This window comes from Chaetomium tenue (genome assembly GCF_020726465.1).
Source record: "Chaetomium tenue strain MPI-SDFR-AT-0079 chromosome Unknown F5144scaffold_2, whole genome shotgun sequence".
NCBI lineage: Eukaryota > Fungi > Ascomycota > Sordariomycetes > Sordariales > Chaetomiaceae > Chaetomium > Chaetomium tenue.
Window position 1 is genome coordinate 3,765,831 of NW_027117330.1, and position 16,214 is coordinate 3,782,044.

A 16,214-nucleotide genomic window follows, 5' to 3' on the forward strand; every position below is an offset into this window, starting at 1 on the left:
GTTACAATGGAAGGTGGATCCTCCTCAATTATGCCTAGGCTCCCATCGCGAATCCCTTTCCCGCCTCAAATACCACTCCGAAACCCTCTAGGTCAAGCCAGAACAGGCCATGCGACGCCTTCTACAGCATTCTCTAGTACGAGTCGCTGCAGAGCTTGTCATAGGCGCCTGACGCAGTAACACCCTGAGTCTTGACGAAGGCCGAGGTGGGAATGCTGTGGGTGGTCAACGATTAGGAAATGCAAGACCATGAAAGAGATGAGATCTGGGTACTTACACAGCATCAAACAAAACACAGCTCAGGTGCTCGTTGTTGGTGCCGGCATTCCCTACACCCCGGTTAACCTAAGCTCGAATTGGGAGAGGCTTCGGAAATTGTACTCACCATACCAGACAAAGTAGGCAGCGCACTTGACATCGGCATTGCAGCTATACTGGCACTTGAAGGGACCATAAGGATCGCTCTGGTGAGTGAAGCTCATGATCTATCGCCCGATTAGTGGATATTCTACTATTTCTCGTCAAGATAGTGAAAGTATAATACTTACGTGCGGGCCAGAGACGAAGTGCTCGCTGTACCAGTCCTGGTTGATCTTGTACGAAGTCAAGTTGTCGCCCGGAGTCACCAGAGTGTAGTCATAGATCGGGTAGCTGGGGTACTGCTTGGAAGCCGGCACGCCATTGGTACAGACCGAGGCCATGGCATCGCGAGTCCGGGTTGCCGAAATGGCAGCGGGAGTCGGATGGTGCATGGCCTGGGGAGGCGCGGCCAGCGACACTGTAGCGAAGGTCGCCAACAGAAGGGAGGAGATGAATTTCATCATGACAGCCATCTTATAAACAAGGAGGGTGTGGAGCTTTTGAAGACTAGGAGTTTCAATTTCAAGGTAGCTTTGTAAAGGAAGACGGTTGACGGTGAGAATGGGTGTGAAGTAAAAGGGAAAGGAAGGAGAAAGAAGGTCGGAAGGGTTGAGGAGAGCGAGGGAAATGGCTTCGCTAACAAGAGTGAAAATTTCCACTGTTAGAATGGGACGGAAGGAGCGATAACTAGGTAGATTAGCTACGCGCTGCTCTTCCAACTCCAAGCTTCTATTCATCAAACGCGTGAATGCTTCAGCTTACGCGTTCCCTGCTTTTGCTGCTTCTGTGCCTTGTCAAGAAGCCGATAAACAGCAAGAGAACGGGAACAACCTCTCTCATTAACCGGATTCTTTGGTCATCTAGAGCCCCATCGGGGCCCAAACAGCCACTGGACTTACTTACCCCTTTACCTTACCTTGCGAGTCAATTTCGATCTTGTCACAAGCATTTATATGTACAACATGATAGCTCATTCGGTACTAGGTACCACATCAAGAGAAACATGATCTCTGGGTTTCAGATAGGCAGTGGTGAGCAACCATGATGACCATGATCCGTCCCTCACCTACCCCGGACGGGTTTCTAAAAGGTGTGTAGGAGTGGGTGGCTGCTCAATATCAATCCCGAATTATCCGCCCATCTCCGACACAACCATCCATACCAGCCAGGCAAGATCAACAAGGCACACGGCCAGTAACAGACATTCCGGTTAATGAGTGCATCTGGACTCTTAAAGCTACTTGTCCAACACACCCCTAACTCGAACCTCTGTGTTAGATCCTGTCACGCAAGACGGGTAACTGCACCATCGGCAGATCAAAGGGCGGTTCGTGTAACCGCAGAGCAGGAGGACAATGCAAGCGAGACATTCTGACGCAAGCCCCTCCAAAATGCCTGCTCTTGAAGTGAACCAGGGCAGTCCGGGGGCAAACTAAGTTGAAAGTGAAAGAAAGTCGATTTACCCAAATGATAGCTTTCGCACGAAGCATCACTTACACCACCCCAACCGGGAAACTCCTATGTGCGAGATCTGAAAAATGGGCAAGTATCATGTTTAGGGGAGGAGGAGTATACAGCGGTATATCGCAGACCTTGATACTCAACATGGTGTTACCCCCCCACTAAACTCTCCAAGGCACTCGACGCTTACCCAGAACAATTACGCACAAATGCTTCTAAGCTACTAATAAAATCCCCCAACTACCCACTAGCAACACCATGCTTCCAAACCAGAACAAAGGAACCCAGTATTACTCTCCCCAAGATACACAACCCTCCACAGCTCCTGTACCATGCCACTCACACCTCAAACCGCCTTCTCCCTTCCACCAACCCCTCGGACAACTTCGTAACCGCCACCCACGCTGGCACAAACTGAAGCGCCTCATCCAGCGCCGGTATCGTCCCCGGGACATTCGCATCGCTCCACATACAAACGACCGTACCCTTCAGTCCCTCCCCACGCTTCCTCAAATCCTCGTCGCCCAGCACCTCCCAATCCCCGTCAGAAAAGGAAGAAGAAGAGGCGCCGTTGACCAAAGCAACCGCCTCTCCCTCGGCATCCTTCCACTGCACATCCACCACCCACTTCTCATCCCACCGGCGATGCCACAGCCGGACATTCTTGACGCCCGCCTCCGGGTACTGCCCGAAGCGCTCGTCCCACCCCGAGCTGCCATACACGCTCAGGCCCGACACCGGCTCGTCAAACTCCAGGAAACAGGCCTTGGTGTTGTTCGCGTCGATCTCAATCCTCGCGGCATGCTCCCCCGTACGCGAGGCATTGACCGTCACCAGATGCCCATACCCCTCCTCCTGCTCACCACCACCACCGCCACCAGAAGCACCAGCCGTAAGCCGCGGCGGCGTAGCCACACCATCAAAGCAGCAGCTGACCAACCCCGCCCTCTTCGACCCCCCGGCACAATCGACCTCCCTCCCCGAAGCGGAGGGCAGCGACTCAACCACCGCCCTAACATACTCCTCCACGCCATGATAACACACCCGATTCGCATCCGTCTCCAAATCCAGCGTCTGCACAAAATACACCTTATACCTCGCGGCCGCCGAAAACGGAAACGCCACCAGATTATACACCAACGTCGCCGCAAACACCGCCACCAACAAAACCGGCACATGATGCGAGACGCGATGCACGAACGGCGCCAGCGGCAAGACCAACACCACCACACCCAGCGCGGCAATCAGATACGGCATCAGCAAACTACTCCCGTCGGCGCCCGTCTGGTGGACGGCGTCGACGAGCATGAGGGCGGTCTGCGCGGCGAGGGTGATGGTGAAGGGGCCGAGCAGCAGGAACTGTAGGATCCAGGTCCAGGAGGGCAAGCGGCCCGACCAGGCCTGCTCGCGCTGGAAGGGGTCGTGGTGCGGGCCGCTGAGACCGCCGCCGTCGCTGTCGCTGTAGCGGCGGGCGCGCGTGACGAGGGCGGAGATGGAGCGCCGGTAGGTGGTGGCGAAGGTGGTGCGGGTTGGGTCGGCGTTGCCGCCGACGAGCGGGGTGCGTTCGGTTGGGGCGGCGGCGTCGTCGTCGTCGTCGTTTCGGATTGTTGGGGTGGATGCGGTGTGGTTTGAGTGTCTCGTCCCGGGGGGTGTTGATTCCTGGTTGGGGACTGGGGGCGGGAGTTGAGACGACGAGAGGGGGCTGTGAAGACGGCCCCGGTGGGAATCTCTCTCCTCCTGCTCGTCTCGCGTTTTCTGGGCCCATGCGGTCTTCTTTGGCAACGCGAAAAGCTCGCAAAGCGCGATGAAGAGTGAGAGGAACACGCTGGACTCGAGGAAGACAAACATGTACCCTGCACCGATCCTGAGGCGGTCCTCGGCAACAGTGACCGCGACGAGCATGGCCCATCCGAGGATAAAGAGCCAGATCTGGACATAAACTCGGTGAAGAGCGCTGGGCCTCGCGAAGTTGGCACCGCGCATAATGGCCCAGAAGGAGAAGTAAAACAATGAGACCATCATGGCCAAACTGTGCGCTTGTCAGTTAATGCTCTCCGCATCGAGGGAAAAGGGTAAGCTTACACTGAATACCGACTGCTGTAGATGATGAAGGGATTAACCTTCCGCATCAGGAACGCCGCTCCAATGGTCAAAGAGCCGGCGACCACAAGCGCAAACGGGAACCGGAAGAAGCCCTTCCATCCGCCGACCGGCAATGCTTCATCGTCGGGCTGGTCACTAGGCTTGACGCTCGAGCTAAACAGGTAATACTTATCCGCCCTGTGCAGCAGGTAGCTGAGCAGCATCAAGATAAGCGGCGTGGCGATAAGCACAGTCAACGACCAAGCAAACATTCCCCTGAGACCGAAGAGCACGAATCCCTTGCCGAAAAGATCAAACCACACCCCGTCGCTCGGACTGCCGTTGTGGACTTTTCCGGGCGCACCATCGGAGCGGGGGCCGATGAAAGTATTGCCAGTATCGCTCGACAGCCGAGTCGCCGTGTGAATGGAGGCCGACAACATGTGCCATAGACTGCCCTTGGATGCGTGTCGAGCGTCATCTTGGTCGGTGTGGTACCTCGCGCGTGGTTTGAAGAAGGCCAAATCGAGACCGCGCTGGCCGAAGACGTCGTAGAGAACCGAGTAGTCAGTGCCGCTCCTAATAAAACCGAGGCCGAACGCGTCGGAGCCGATGACGGTACCGAAGGGGTCGGGGGACCCGGCGTAGGCGGCGGTTACCTCACGGTCGGTGGTGCGGAAAAGGATGGCTCGGCCACCGGCGCCAGCTCCCTCAAGGTTTAAAAAGGTGTGGATGTATGGGTTCAGGGGATGCTGCCCAAGGGCTCGAGCGCCGTAGAGATAGTCTTCCTCGCCGTTGTTGAGCATGACAACGATACCCCTCTCTGGCTGGTTCTCGGGGCGTGTGAAGTACTGGATCAGTTGCAGGCAACTCACGACGCCCATACCATTGTCTGTGGCACCGTATCCGGTCGAGACCCTGATACCGCTGTCAGTCACCCCAAAGCTAATTGTAACAGGACCGAGACTCACGAGTCGTAGTGAGCGTTGACCAGCGTCAAGCCTTTCTCGTTTCGTTTAGAATCGTGAACGCCTGCCGTGTCCCACCACCTGCCTTGGTCATCGGATTTACCCCTGATGTAAACAAGGATGTTGGTGCCCTCGAAGTATGCGGCAACCTGGGGTGTGTTGGGGGCCGGGGCGACACCCGACGACATAAGAAAAGTACAGTTGGAGCTCAGGTCGTCGAACACGGTGACAGCGGCCTCCGAGTTGTCTGAACCAGACCTGTTGCATGGTCAGCTAAGGTTTAGATCGATAGACTCTACTACCCACCCATCCATTGCCCAGGCCACCTCGTTGCCATCGAGGATCGAGCGTATCCGCTTGAGGAGGAATCCACGAAGGTCGTCATTGTAGTGACTGTTGTATGGATGATAACCTTTGGTAAGTGTGCCGAGATCGAGCCACGCCTCGGTGAGATTGGTGCCGCGGATCGGTGACTCCTCGCTCGGCGCTGGTGGCGTTTCCTCATTGATGATGATGATAGGTATGAGGAGGGCAAGGTATGTGACGGTCGTCCAGAAGGTGACCGGGGCTGACCGGAACGAGAAAGGGTTTTTGACCATATTGGCCGATTCAGGGGATGCCGCCCAGCTGCAAACCCCCCGTGAGTTGTTGATGCGAAGCCACCTAGGTGAGCACGGGAGGCACCGGGAATTTACACCTGCTCATGAACAAAGCGGATGGTTTTGAGATGACATGAAATGAAATTGGCGGAGATTAAGAACGAAACAAGTGCAAATCCGGGAAAAATTGTAGCGGTATTGCGTAGACAACTCTGAAGAGGAATATCAGGCAAGGAAAAAGGGCGAGTCGAACTGTGATGTCTCAGAGGGTTCGGCGTTTGTTGGGGTAGGTTACGGCTTGTTTATGTCGGCAATTGACGGGAGGTTGGTGAGTGAGCAAGCTCTGAGGTGTGCGTGTATCTGTGTGTCTCTGTGTCTCTCCGTCACTGATAGCAATGCTGTAAACTAAACATAATACAGCATATGCCCCATTCGATTATTCCGGCCTGAAAAGAGACGCCACCTAGAGTTGTGAACGGGGAAGGGCCGGTGAGTGAGCCGCTGTGGGAAAGCTGCGGGGAGCAGCTGAGGAAGCATTTGGGGCAGGCCGCAGCAAATGCGTGGCCCAAGCTCCCATGTGATGTGATGTCACAGGACCCTGGCTGATATTGGAACCCTAGCTCGGTGCTTTCAAGACCGAACCATCGAATGAAACAATGCATCAGAACTTCATTTGACCTGCCCATTTACAACAAGCAGTAGATTATCTTGATGGCACTCGACGCATATTTACTGCCTCTTTGAGCTACTTAACACTCTCAAGTTTACATTGCACAGATTACACACGATGCAAACGGGTTAAAATAGGTATTCTCTCTATAAACTTGTACCGTTAGTGCCCACTGGCGCTCGCGCCGCTGCCGAGCCAGCAGACCTCAAGCTATTATCAATCTGGTTGATGTGTTAGGCTATGGGAGAGGCGCGCCATCGCAAAATAAAACAACAAACATCCTATCGGTCAGTAGCATCCCACTGCCCAATGCAGAATGCATTGTAGCAAAGTTAGTTCGCTAAGCGTCTACCCTAAGCACCGGGGGGAGGAGGCGGCAGGTCCATGGGCGGAGGAGGCGGCGGAGCATCTCCCGACGGCGGTGGAGGCGGGGGCGGGGCGGCATTGGCGTACTGGCTGATGAGGGCATTGAGTCCGCCTGGGAGACCAGGCGGCGCACCGCCAGGAGGAGGCGGGGGAGGCAGGCCAGGAGGAGCACCACCCATTCCTGGGGGCGCACCAGGAGCGCCGTAGCCGCCGTAGCCCGGGTATCCACCATACCCAGCTGCGGCCGCTGCTGGCTGGTTCCAGGGAGCAGTACCCGGGGCTGAAGGGGCGCCACCACCGTACGAGGCCTGGGCTGGATAGTAGCTATCGCCGCCATCACGACCATCGGAGCCGCGATAACCACGATCCCTATCGCGGTCGCCGCGGTCCCGAGCCCAGGGCGCAGGTCCGCCCGAGGGGCCGGCAGGGGGTCCGGCAGGGGGTCCGCCTTCGTTGTCGCGGTCGTTGTTCCGAGAACGCCAGGGAGCAGGACCGCCGGTCGGGCCACGTGCCCAGGGCCGAGCATCGGCACCACCAGCGCCACCAGCGGGGGGAGGACCTTGAGATCCAGGCCCTGCTTCGATGCGCGCGGGAGCAGCGCCCGTCCCGCCGAGTTCTTGCATGAGTTGCTGTGAAGGGAATTAGTACATGAGTTTGTCGAGTGGCCCAGAAGTAGAATAAAACATACCTCGTACTCGCGGTCCACCGCATCGCCGCCGCCACCACCGCCCAAACGAGGAGCGCCGGGCCGGCCCATAGGGCCGTCGTTGCGCCAGCTCGCACCCCGTTGTCTGTCGGGGCAATCACGAGCCATGTGCCCAGCGTTACCACAGACACGGCAGATGATACTGGCCGTGTAGTTCTGCTTCTCGGGGCAGTCATACTTGCGATGGCCAATCTGACCGCAGTTCTGGCAGGCCTGGTTCTCGTCATCGCGGAGCGTTCCGTTGAGGGCAGCAAGTTCGCGAAGCTGGTTACGCTTCAATTCATTCTGGCCCTCGGGAATAGACGCGGCCTGGGAACATTGTTAATATGGGTGGCGCGAGTGAATGGCAGGGGGAAGGAACACGAACCGTCTCAATGACATTGTGGATCAGCTTCTTGGCCTTGTTGACCTTGTCCTCAGTGTCGGCCATGATGAGGCAGTGGAGGTCCTCCTCCTGGTTGCTAGAATGGGCAGCATCCGAGCGTCCTTTGCCCTCCTTCACGGAGCCCTTTCCACGGATGGCAATCTTGGCGCCGGATTCTGATTCCATTTTCTTGAGCGTGTTGCCACGGGGTCCGATGAGTAAGCCAACTTGAGTAGGGAAAGCTAGGTGTTAGTGAACTGGGCCAAAGAATGGAACGGTGAGTGAGTTAGAGCCCAGCAAGGTCAGCCCGCAAGGCACAGCATCACGGCGGGATGCTGCCACGAGTGAGTGCCCGGCAAAGTACTACGGGGGGTGGGGAAATTCAGAGTGGTTAGAAAGGTTAGAGGGTTAGCAATCATACTGAAATTGATCTCTGGATAATCGTTGACCGGCACATAGACCTTCTCCTGGGTCTTGGTGGGCCGGCGATAGTCTTGGGGCGGGTGGTAGTTCGGGATAGTCTTCATAGCCTTCTCGATCAGCTTGTGACGCTCGTCCTCGAGGCGCTTCCGGTAACGGTATTCGCGGGTGTTGACACGACGACCATGGTTGTCATATTGAGGGGGCGGCGAGGGTGACCTAGCCGGGCGCGTCAGCAATCGCGATAGCGATGGGGGCGGGGGGATGGGCATACCTGTCTCCGTCGGCGGGGACGACATCGTCAATCTTCAGCTTCTGAGTAATTTCCTCAATGCGCAAATGAAGAGTGTAAGCCTCGAGCTGCTCGCTGGTCATGTCGGCCACGATGGCCGTTGGTAGGCCCATAAGACCGGCAGCCTTGTTCTCGGTTGCTTCGCCCCAGCGGTTGCGCTTCTTGCGACGTCTCGGTCCATCTTGCTCGGATCCTATGGACAGTTAGCATCATGATAGAGAATGGAGTGGTTAACTGAACACACGTTCAGGGCTGCGACCGCGTTTGACATCGCGATCGCTGCTCGAAAATCCATTTGGCGATGCGGTGCCATTAGAAATGCCATTCGAGGCGCCGTTCGCGACGCCAATGTCTTCGCCGTCGTCACCACCAAATCGGCGCTTTCCCAGCGGGATGTTGTTGGATCCAGTGATGCCTTGATTTCTCCACGCCATTTTTTTGGTTGGCTCTGGTCTTTGAACGGGAAAATGGGTGTTGGTGGATATCGCAAAACGATAACTGTAAGACTTGCAAAGAAACCGAGGTGACGAGGCGAAGAACAAGAAGCATTGCCACTAACCCTATTGAGGCTCGAGGGCGCGCTCACGTGATAACTAAATGGACCCTTACATGGATCATGCTGAATGTGGTGGATCACTGTGCCAAGGCTCACACCGTTCACATTTCACACCCTGGCACTGTACCGTTCCTCAAAACAACAATCATGGGCGAAGATTGAACGAGGGATAAAGTAATCTGTGATTTCTTTTTTAAATTCATCAGGAACGTTATTTACGCGGTAATCCCACATGTTTTACGTTATCGTTCACTTCTTCTTTGCATCCTCCTGCATGCTCTGCTGCACCCAGGCCCTTGTTTGCTCAGCAGCCTTGTCCAGTTCCTCCTCAGTCTTGTGCCGGTTCTCCAGGGCCTTGTGTGGGCTCGGGACATGTCTACCCTTTTCCGATCCAGGTCGGGACACAATCTTGTCAACCCAGGCGTTCAAGGAAGGGAAGTCGTCCAACTTAATACCCGCCCAAGCTTTACACAGTTAGCCTCCATCGCCTCTCAAGAATAGGTGGAGGACACTCACAGCCAGCGGCGACCCAACCCCAGCAGGCAAGGTCGGCAATAGTGCACTTGTCACCAACGAGGTAGCCCGACTTGGACTTGCTCAGGTGATCATCCATGACACGGTACAGGCGCCGCGTCTCATTCTGGTATCGGTCGATGCCGTACTGGATCTTTTCAGGAGCATATCCTAGTCGCTGTTAGTCAGGTTTAGGACCTTAAAGCATACTACCTGCTGTCGACTTACTGGCAAAGTGGTTTGCTTGACTGATCCCTTGAGTCAGTCCCAATCATGACCCTCACTCTACCCTCCAGGCACACTCACCCTTGCATCGGCCCAAGACCGCCCATCTGCCAGAACAGCTGTTCCCCGCCCACCAGCATTAGCCGTCTCTCCTACTCATGCCGCCTAGAGATGAGGGGATACATACCCAGCTGTTCACCTCGTAGTACTCGCGCGTGCCGTGCGGGTATGACACCTTGTGCTCGGTGTCGTAGCGGTCGACGAGGTACTGCATGATCGAACCGCTCTCGAACAGGCGGATGGGCGAGCCATCGGTGAAGGTGTCGGTCAGCGCGGGGATGCGCCCGTTGGGGTTAATCTCAAGAAACCAGGGCTCCTTCACGGGAGAGTCAACGGGTCTGTGGTAAGGTGGCCGAGTCCCGTCCGGCTGGTGAGGGGCGGTGAACCTACCTTCTGGGTGTTCTTGCTGATCTCAATGGCGGTCACCTTGTCAAGTCAGTGTTAGAGGCCCACCTACGTAATGGCGTTGCTTGGTGAAATACCTTGTACGGCAAGCCGAGCTCTTCAAGGAGCATCGACACCTTGATGCCGTTCGGCGTCTGGGCCGTGTAGAGGTGGATATCGGACTTGGTCTCGGCCATTTTGCTGGATGTGTTGTCGTTGCTTGATGTCAAGTGTGATGCTAACAGGGTCACTCGTTGCATTGGAGGCCAATGGTTTAAATACTTGTGAGCGCTCTCCTCGTATTATAAATGAGTTGGTGCGTACGGCAGGGACGGAGCACGAGCATACATCATCGATGCGGGGCTTAGAAATCAGAATCCCTTTTCTGTCGATTACTCCGCAATGTGGAGGGGAAACACACCAAAACCAAGACCAAGACCACCCGCGAGATTCCCCGGCACTCTGGGACGAATTTAGTAGTCCCGCCGATGGTGTGCTGCATTGGATAGTACCTTACTAGTATCAATTCGGAAAGCTTGTTGACATCCCCAGGTTGTTTGTGGACGGATTAAGAACAGCTATCGACACCTAGCATGGGGATGATGCGAGTGCAACTCCAACCCCTTGCCATCCTCTTAGAGATCAAACGTCTGGCTTGAATGTCCCTTGCTGCACTTGAGACTCAAGATCAGTAAGCAGCATATAACAATCAAAAGGTATACACTTACACCAATCACTCTGTACTTCGAATAGGCTTAATTGCCCTGGGCGTCCGTACCCACCACAGGTACCTCGGTGTTGTTACTAAAAAAGTAAGGGAAAACGGAAAACATGAACGTCAGCAATTATATTATTATTCCTACACCGCTATGCCCTTGGGCTCGCCGGTCCAACTATCTAGCTAGTTGTACAGGAAAACCGTCCTGGTTTCCCAGTCGGACTAAAAACCTGTACCGATGTTACCTTGGCCCGTCTCTTCAGAATCCGTCGTACTACGGTTGAAGGGAGCCTACCCAGCTCCCTGCATTCCGACATCCTGACCGTCCGCCTCCAAGGTATCCGCGGCCTCTGGAGTCGTAACCCCTAGGCCCCCAACACCGTCTCCTCGGTCTCCGGTCAGATCCGTATCAACCTTCCTCGCAAAGGTCAGCTTTCCTTGCCTCGAACTCCTTGCAGCCTCCTCCTGGGCTATGAGAAAGCCGGGGGGGCGGCCCCGTGGTCTCTTCCTTTTTCCCCCTTCTTGGAAGCCATCGTCGGCCTCCTCCAGGGTGGACGCACCCCGGAATGTGACGCTCCGCATCCTCGGTAGTAGTCTCTCTTGCTGCTGTTGTGTTTGTTGCTGCAAAGCAAGCTCAAAGGTTCGAGGCCGGAAATGGTATGCCTCCCTCGCCGCACCCCGGGCTTTTACTGCTTCCGGGCACCACCGTACCCAGGCCGGGTGCTTCCCTGAGCAGCACGGACAAAAGTATGGAATCTCGTTGCCGTGGGTTGGGCATTGGGCTTCCCCCGCCCTCCCGCCTCCCCCATGGGCCGCTGTGCCGCAGCGCGGGCACAGCGCAGACTTCTTGCAGAACCGTTGGGTGTGACCCCATTTCCAGCACCTATAGCACTGGGTAGCCTGCAGTGCAGACCAGTACGGCTCGCAGTTGAGCATCTGGGCCCGCCAAACCACTCCCTCCTCGCAGGCCCTTTTGGATTCTTCCTGACTGGTCATGGTAACCAGTGCCGTCGCTCTCGTGACTCCCTCGATCGTTGGAATTCGGAACTTGACTCGTTCCACCGACTGCAGCCCCAGCTGCTTGCCGAATGCCGCTTCTGTGACGTCCCTCAAGTCTCTCTTCAACATCCCTTTTACCAAAACCGCAAATGTCCGCTTTGCCTCTTTCGCCACCTCTCCAAACGCCGTTCCGATCCATCCTCCGTTCTTCGCGTGCCATTCCTTCGCTTCAGCATCCTGAAAAGTGACGATAACATCCCCGCTAGGGAGCTTGCGTGCTGCCACTGCTCCCTTCCTCTCGGAAACCCCGTTGACCGCCTGGACGATCTCTTGTGGAGACCTCCGGGTCAGCGACGGCTCTATAGATCCCCTCACCAGTATTTCCTTGTTGAGCCGCCCCGGTATGATCTTCTTCGGGAGCTCTCCTTCCCCAGCCACCACTGCAGCCCACGACCGGGCTACCGTTGTTGCTGGTGCAGGAGCTTGCTTCTTTCTCTGATCCTGCAGTTCCCTCCGGGCCTCTTGCAATTCCTTCTGGACCTCCTGCATCTCCTTCCGGACTTCCTGCATCTGTTTTCTCACTTCCTCTATGGCCCTCCCTGTCCCTTGTCCGATACCGTCCACCACGGCGTCCACGACGGTTCCTTGAATCCTCGCAACGTCGATTCCCTCGTTTCCCGTCTCTGATGCCTTTCCGCTTTCCAGTCTACGCAGCCTCCGCAGCCGTGTCATGATCTCATCCGCCACTACTTGGGAGACCGCCTCGTTTGGTTCCTTGGCCAAGTGGACTATTGTCCCTGCAAGTACCTCGTCTGATTCGTCGTGTAGAGGGTTGGGGCCATTGTAGATGTCATCTTCCATCACTTCGTCGCTGTCCTTCGTTGTGATTGGTTCGGCTCCTCCAGTAGGTGGGGCAGGCTCCCCCCGTGCAGCATTTTTCCCAGCCCCGGGCGCGGTCTTGCCCTTTCCTTTGCGAGCCATCGCGACGAGGCGCGACAGATCCCGCAACGGGGAAACTACCGTCGGCGGTTAGAGCTTTCTGAGCTCGATCGACTGGTGGTAGTTTCAGGCGTTTTGTTGCTTCTTTCGTGCTTTCGGTTTTCTGATTTTAGATCTATAATTAAAGAATAAATTTTCAGCAATTATATTAAAACCTGTTGAGAAACGAATGTAAACAGAAGATTATGTGCTGCCAACCAACCACCATCAAAGCAAGCAACTCGCTGTCATCATCCCTCATCCAGCCATCACCACCACCCCTCCACATCCAACCCCCCCCTCCCCCCCTCAAGAAACTTCACACATCCTCCCATCCCCCCTCACCTCCCACCTCTCACTCCCCACCGCCTTCGCAGCGTAAAAGAACCCCTCCGGATCATACACCCCCTTAACCCTCTCCAACCGCGCATAATTCTCCCCAAAAAACACCTCCTGAAACCCCGGCTGGCGAAAATCCGCCTCATTCATATACGCGCCCGACCCGGGCGTGACCTCCTCGAGCGCGGGCATGATCTCCTCGGTCATGAGGCGCTGGTTGGCCAGCATGCGGTCCCACGCGGCCGGGTCGAACGACCACTCCGTGGTAAGGGTGGCGTGCACGAGCGGGCCGGCGCGCCAGGCGGGCAGCACGGCGTTTTGGGATGCGCCGCGGCCGAACTGCGAGACGTCGGTGCCGACGCCGATCCAGGTGACGTTTTGGGAGGCGATGTAGCGCGTTACGGCGGACATGGCGGTGGCGTTGGTCTGGAAGGTGGAGAGTGGGACGAGCCGCCCGCCGTACTGCGCGATGCCGACTTGGATGTTGCCGACGGGGAGCGGGCCGAAGTATTTGTCGTAGTGGGAGTAGTAGGTGGCGCTCGAGCTGGAGGCGGAGGTGTACTTGACGCCCATCGAGGTGAGGGTGGTGAGGAAGGGGGCCATGATGGCCTCGACCTCGGCGGAGGTCTTGTTGTACGCTGTCAAAGGGGCGATCGTGAAAAAGTCCGCTGTGAAGTAGTACACCACCATGGCTTCTGCTTCGATCATGGCGGTGAGGGCAGCGTGGAAGGCATCGATGGCGTCGTAGAAGGTTTCAGTCGGGTTCTCGTTCGCATAGAACGAGAGGGTGGCGCCGCCGACTTGCGCGTCAGGAAAGGTCTTGACCGTCATGCTGACCACGACGCCATAGTTGCCCCCGCCGCCCCCGGAGAGCGCCCAGTACAGATCGGTGTTTTGCGTTTGTGAGGCCGTGACGATCTCGCCGGCAGCTGTAACCACTTCGAACTCGAGCGTGTTGTCGGCGGACAGGCCAAAGGAAGTACTCAGAGCGGAATGGCCTCCGCCCTGGGTGTAGCCACCGGCAATACCGACGGTTGGGCATTCGCCGCCAAGGACAACTTGGTTCTTTGCGAGAGCCGCCGACATAGCTTCGAAGCCCTGGACGCCGGCGCCGAGCTTCACGGCACTACCACTGTATTTCTCGTCGTCCCACTCCTTGAACTCGATGCCCTTGAGCTTGTGAGTCCACACCGATAGTGCCCCGGCACCCGTGGAACGGCCAAGGTAGTCATGGCCAGTGTTGCGGATGACAAAACGAATGTTGTTCTTTTTAGCAAACTTTACCGTAGCAACTATGTCGGCGGCCGACTCTGCTTCGACAGCGTAGACCACGTAGTTGCCTAGGGTGCAGGGCTTCGACTGTGAGGTGAAAGGGTCACAGCTCTGGTTGGCAAAGAAGGGGGCCATGACTGAAGCCGAGTCGTCCATGCTATGCCGAGGGCCCGGTTAGTGATCGTCACATACAATCCTCCAACCCTGTCGATCCTGGTCATCACACAACCCCGCGCTTCGAAAAGAAGCTCGCAAAGGAGCAGAAGAGGCATATCTTACTGAGTCGCCGGGTTCTGCCAGCCATCACGCAGAGCCTGGCATCTCACGGGGTCGTAGTCGGGATCGTGGCAAGCCTGGCCCAAAGGAACCGTGGCAACCAGTCGGCCACTGACCGTCTGGTTCAGATTGGCCCAGTCGTGGGCTGATGGCCAGCACGCGTCTCCCGGGAAGCACTTGCAGTTGGAAAGATTGACTGATACCGAGACATCCACGTCGATGGCGAGCGCGTTGGCCGCGAGCAGACCCGCGGCGAAAAGGGGCGCCTTCATAGTTTCTACAAAAGAGTGACGAAGGGTGAGATTATCAAAACAATAACGAACATGGGGAAGGTGTTGGAGGAGAATCTCCTAAAGAAACATCATCGTTACACGAAGAGGAAACCCCCAGGCAACTGACCCTCCGCCGGCCTCAGCCTCGCACATCAACGGCGCTATTCCCCTTGCGAATGGCCATCGAAGGAGAACCCTGACGAGTTCCCGGGGCAGCGGAAATGGGGGAGGAGGTTTTCGGGGTTCGGAATAACAGGACGAAAAGGAAGTATCTCTCCACTGAACTTCCCCACCACCTGCAGCTAGTACCGGGATTCCGTTGTTCAAAAACCGGGAAGGCCATGGCAATAAGTGAGCACCGGTTTCACCTATTCGCTCTTTCCTGGGTTTGGATCGGCCGGTAAGCAGCGATACGTGGCATCGGAGGATATACGCGCATGGGGGCTAACAGCCACGTCCATCGCAGTCTCCAACCCCATGGTGTCATTGTGCGGCCAAACGAGACCTAGCCACCTAACTAGTACGAGATGAATGAAGATGTGGGAGTCGAGTTCAGTGCCGGATCAAATTTAAGGGAGCCCCATTCCGCTCAACTTCCGGCTCCGAGTCTCGGGGCTGTGGGGCAGTGGGGCCGAACCGACAGATTAAAGCGGCAGTTGCTCTTGGCATCAGGTCCTGGGAACCTTTTTTGATTTCGATATCGACGATGTAAAAAGGCGATTGGATGCCATTGCTGAACACGGAGCTTTTACACAGTAAGTCGAACGCAGGGCGGCGGCCGGCGTGTTTTGAAGGGCATCGGTTCGAACCGGGAAAGAACCTGCTCGCCCTTTCCTCGATCGGCAGGCTTGTGTTCTCGACTAGGAAGGACGTTACGTCTTCCTTCACAAATACCGAAAACGGAAAGACCCACTCGGGACCTTGACGGCTTGCCTTTGGATCTTCGATCTTTCCCGTCTGGTTGCCTGGGTCCCTTGTCTCCCGTTAGGTATGTCACTTTCATCCTTCTCCTGTTCCTGGCTGCATGGGTCCCGAGACGACACGTCCATGCAGCGCGGGGTCTGTCTGGTACCAGCAAACTGCAACGATTCAAGGGTTGAGCAACAAAAAAAAATCACCATAACAACCCCTGAACACGAAGTAGAGAACGGGACCCGAACCTTGGTTTGCTAGGAGTTGGGTGTTGCCCAACAACGACGTCTAACTAAACAGACCCCTACAAACGACCTCCTGCGGTCACCAGTTAGCTATCAATGGCCTGTCAGGGCAATGGGAGAATGCGGTTGCTCGAGGTTGCTCGAGGGGGAAGGTAAAGGCATGTCGACATCTCTCCT

General features: G+C 56.3%; 5 protein-coding genes across 5 annotated transcripts; all 5 read right to left on the reverse strand.

The window, feature by feature from the left end:
• Positions 1-133: 133 nt before the first annotated feature.
• On the reverse strand, positions 134-833 carry F5144DRAFT_600034 (uncharacterized protein; the record flags this gene model as incomplete). The annotated part of the gene is made up of 4 exons (XM_066791046.1): positions 134-215; positions 278-329; positions 386-485; positions 549-833. The coding sequence occupies 4 exons, from the start codon at positions 831-833 to the stop codon at positions 134-136; spliced, it is 519 nt and encodes a 172-aa protein (XP_066646953.1).
• A 1,172-nt stretch (positions 834-2,005) lies between these two features.
• On the reverse strand, positions 2,006-5,661 carry F5144DRAFT_131608 (putative zinc metalloprotease). The gene is made up of 4 exons (XM_066782301.1): positions 5,178-5,661; positions 4,875-5,129; positions 3,904-4,821; positions 2,006-3,850 (listed from the first exon to the last, which is right to left on the reverse strand). The coding sequence occupies exons 1-4, from the start codon at positions 5,468-5,470 to the stop codon at positions 2,161-2,163; spliced, it is 3,156 nt and encodes a 1,051-aa protein (XP_066646954.1). The 5' UTR covers positions 5,471-5,661; the 3' UTR covers positions 2,006-2,160.
• Positions 5,662-6,137: 476 nt separating this feature from the next.
• On the reverse strand, positions 6,138-8,812 carry F5144DRAFT_563432 (uncharacterized protein). The gene is made up of 6 exons (XM_066788376.1): positions 8,533-8,812; positions 8,271-8,481; positions 7,998-8,215; positions 7,580-7,803; positions 7,195-7,521; positions 6,138-7,135 (listed from the first exon to the last, which is right to left on the reverse strand). The coding sequence occupies exons 1-6, from the start codon at positions 8,720-8,722 to the stop codon at positions 6,494-6,496; spliced, it is 1,812 nt and encodes a 603-aa protein (XP_066646955.1). The 5' UTR covers positions 8,723-8,812; the 3' UTR covers positions 6,138-6,493.
• A 202-nt stretch (positions 8,813-9,014) lies between these two features.
• On the reverse strand, positions 9,015-10,388 carry F5144DRAFT_563436 (glutathione S-transferase). Its single transcript, XM_066788377.1, has 7 exons — positions 10,125-10,388; positions 10,033-10,068; positions 9,770-9,958; positions 9,664-9,701; positions 9,586-9,605; positions 9,361-9,528; positions 9,015-9,308 (listed from the first exon to the last, which is right to left on the reverse strand). Exons 1-7 carry the CDS (start codon positions 10,284-10,286, stop codon positions 9,094-9,096), a joined length of 828 nt encoding a protein of 275 aa, XP_066646956.1. The 5' UTR covers positions 10,287-10,388; the 3' UTR covers positions 9,015-9,093.
• Positions 10,389-12,851: 2,463 nt separating this feature from the next.
• F5144DRAFT_545454 (uncharacterized protein) lies at positions 12,852-14,880 on the reverse strand (the record flags this gene model as incomplete). Its single annotated transcript, XM_066787365.1, has 3 exons — positions 12,852-12,857; positions 13,067-14,489; positions 14,612-14,880. The coding sequence occupies 3 exons, from the start codon at positions 14,878-14,880 to the stop codon at positions 12,852-12,854; spliced, it is 1,698 nt and encodes a 565-aa protein (XP_066646957.1).
• Positions 14,881-16,214: the final 1,334 nt, after the last annotated feature.

Excerpts from the sequence above, each read along its gene's own strand:
- F5144DRAFT_563432 (XM_066788376.1), bottom strand. The coding sequence starts at position 8,722 with ATGGCGTGGAGAAATCAAGGCATCACTGGATCCAACAACATCCCGCTG. Across the intron at positions 8,216-8,270 it reads GTCCCCGCCGACGGAGACAG|GTCACCCTCGCCGCCCCCTC; the intron begins GTATGCCCATCC and ends GCGCCCGGCTAG. Across the intron at positions 7,522-7,579 it reads TCCACAATGTCATTGAGACG|GCCGCGTCTATTCCCGAGGG; the intron begins GTTCGTGTTCCT and ends CAATGTTCCCAG.
- F5144DRAFT_131608 (XM_066782301.1), bottom strand. The coding sequence starts at position 5,470 with ATGGTCAAAAACCCTTTCTCGTTCCGGTCAGCCCCGGTCACCTTCTGG. Across the intron at positions 5,130-5,177 it reads GTGGCCTGGGCAATGGATGG|GTCTGGTTCAGACAACTCGG; the intron begins GTGGGTAGTAGA and ends ACCATGCAACAG. Across the intron at positions 4,822-4,874 it reads GTCAACGCTCACTACGACTC|GGTCTCGACCGGATACGGTG; the intron begins GTGAGTCTCGGT and ends CAGCGGTATCAG.
- F5144DRAFT_563436 (XM_066788377.1), bottom strand. The coding sequence starts at position 10,286 with ATGCAACGAGTGACCCTGTTAGCATCACACTTGACATCAAGCAACGAC. Across the intron at positions 9,959-10,032 it reads TCAGCAAGAACACCCAGAAG|GAGCCCTGGTTTCTTGAGAT; the intron begins GTAGGTTCACCG and ends TCTCCCGTGAAG. Across the intron at positions 9,309-9,360 it reads GGGTTGGGTCGCCGCTGGCT|CTTGGGCGGGTATTAAGTTG; the intron begins GTGAGTGTCCTC and ends AACTGTGTAAAG.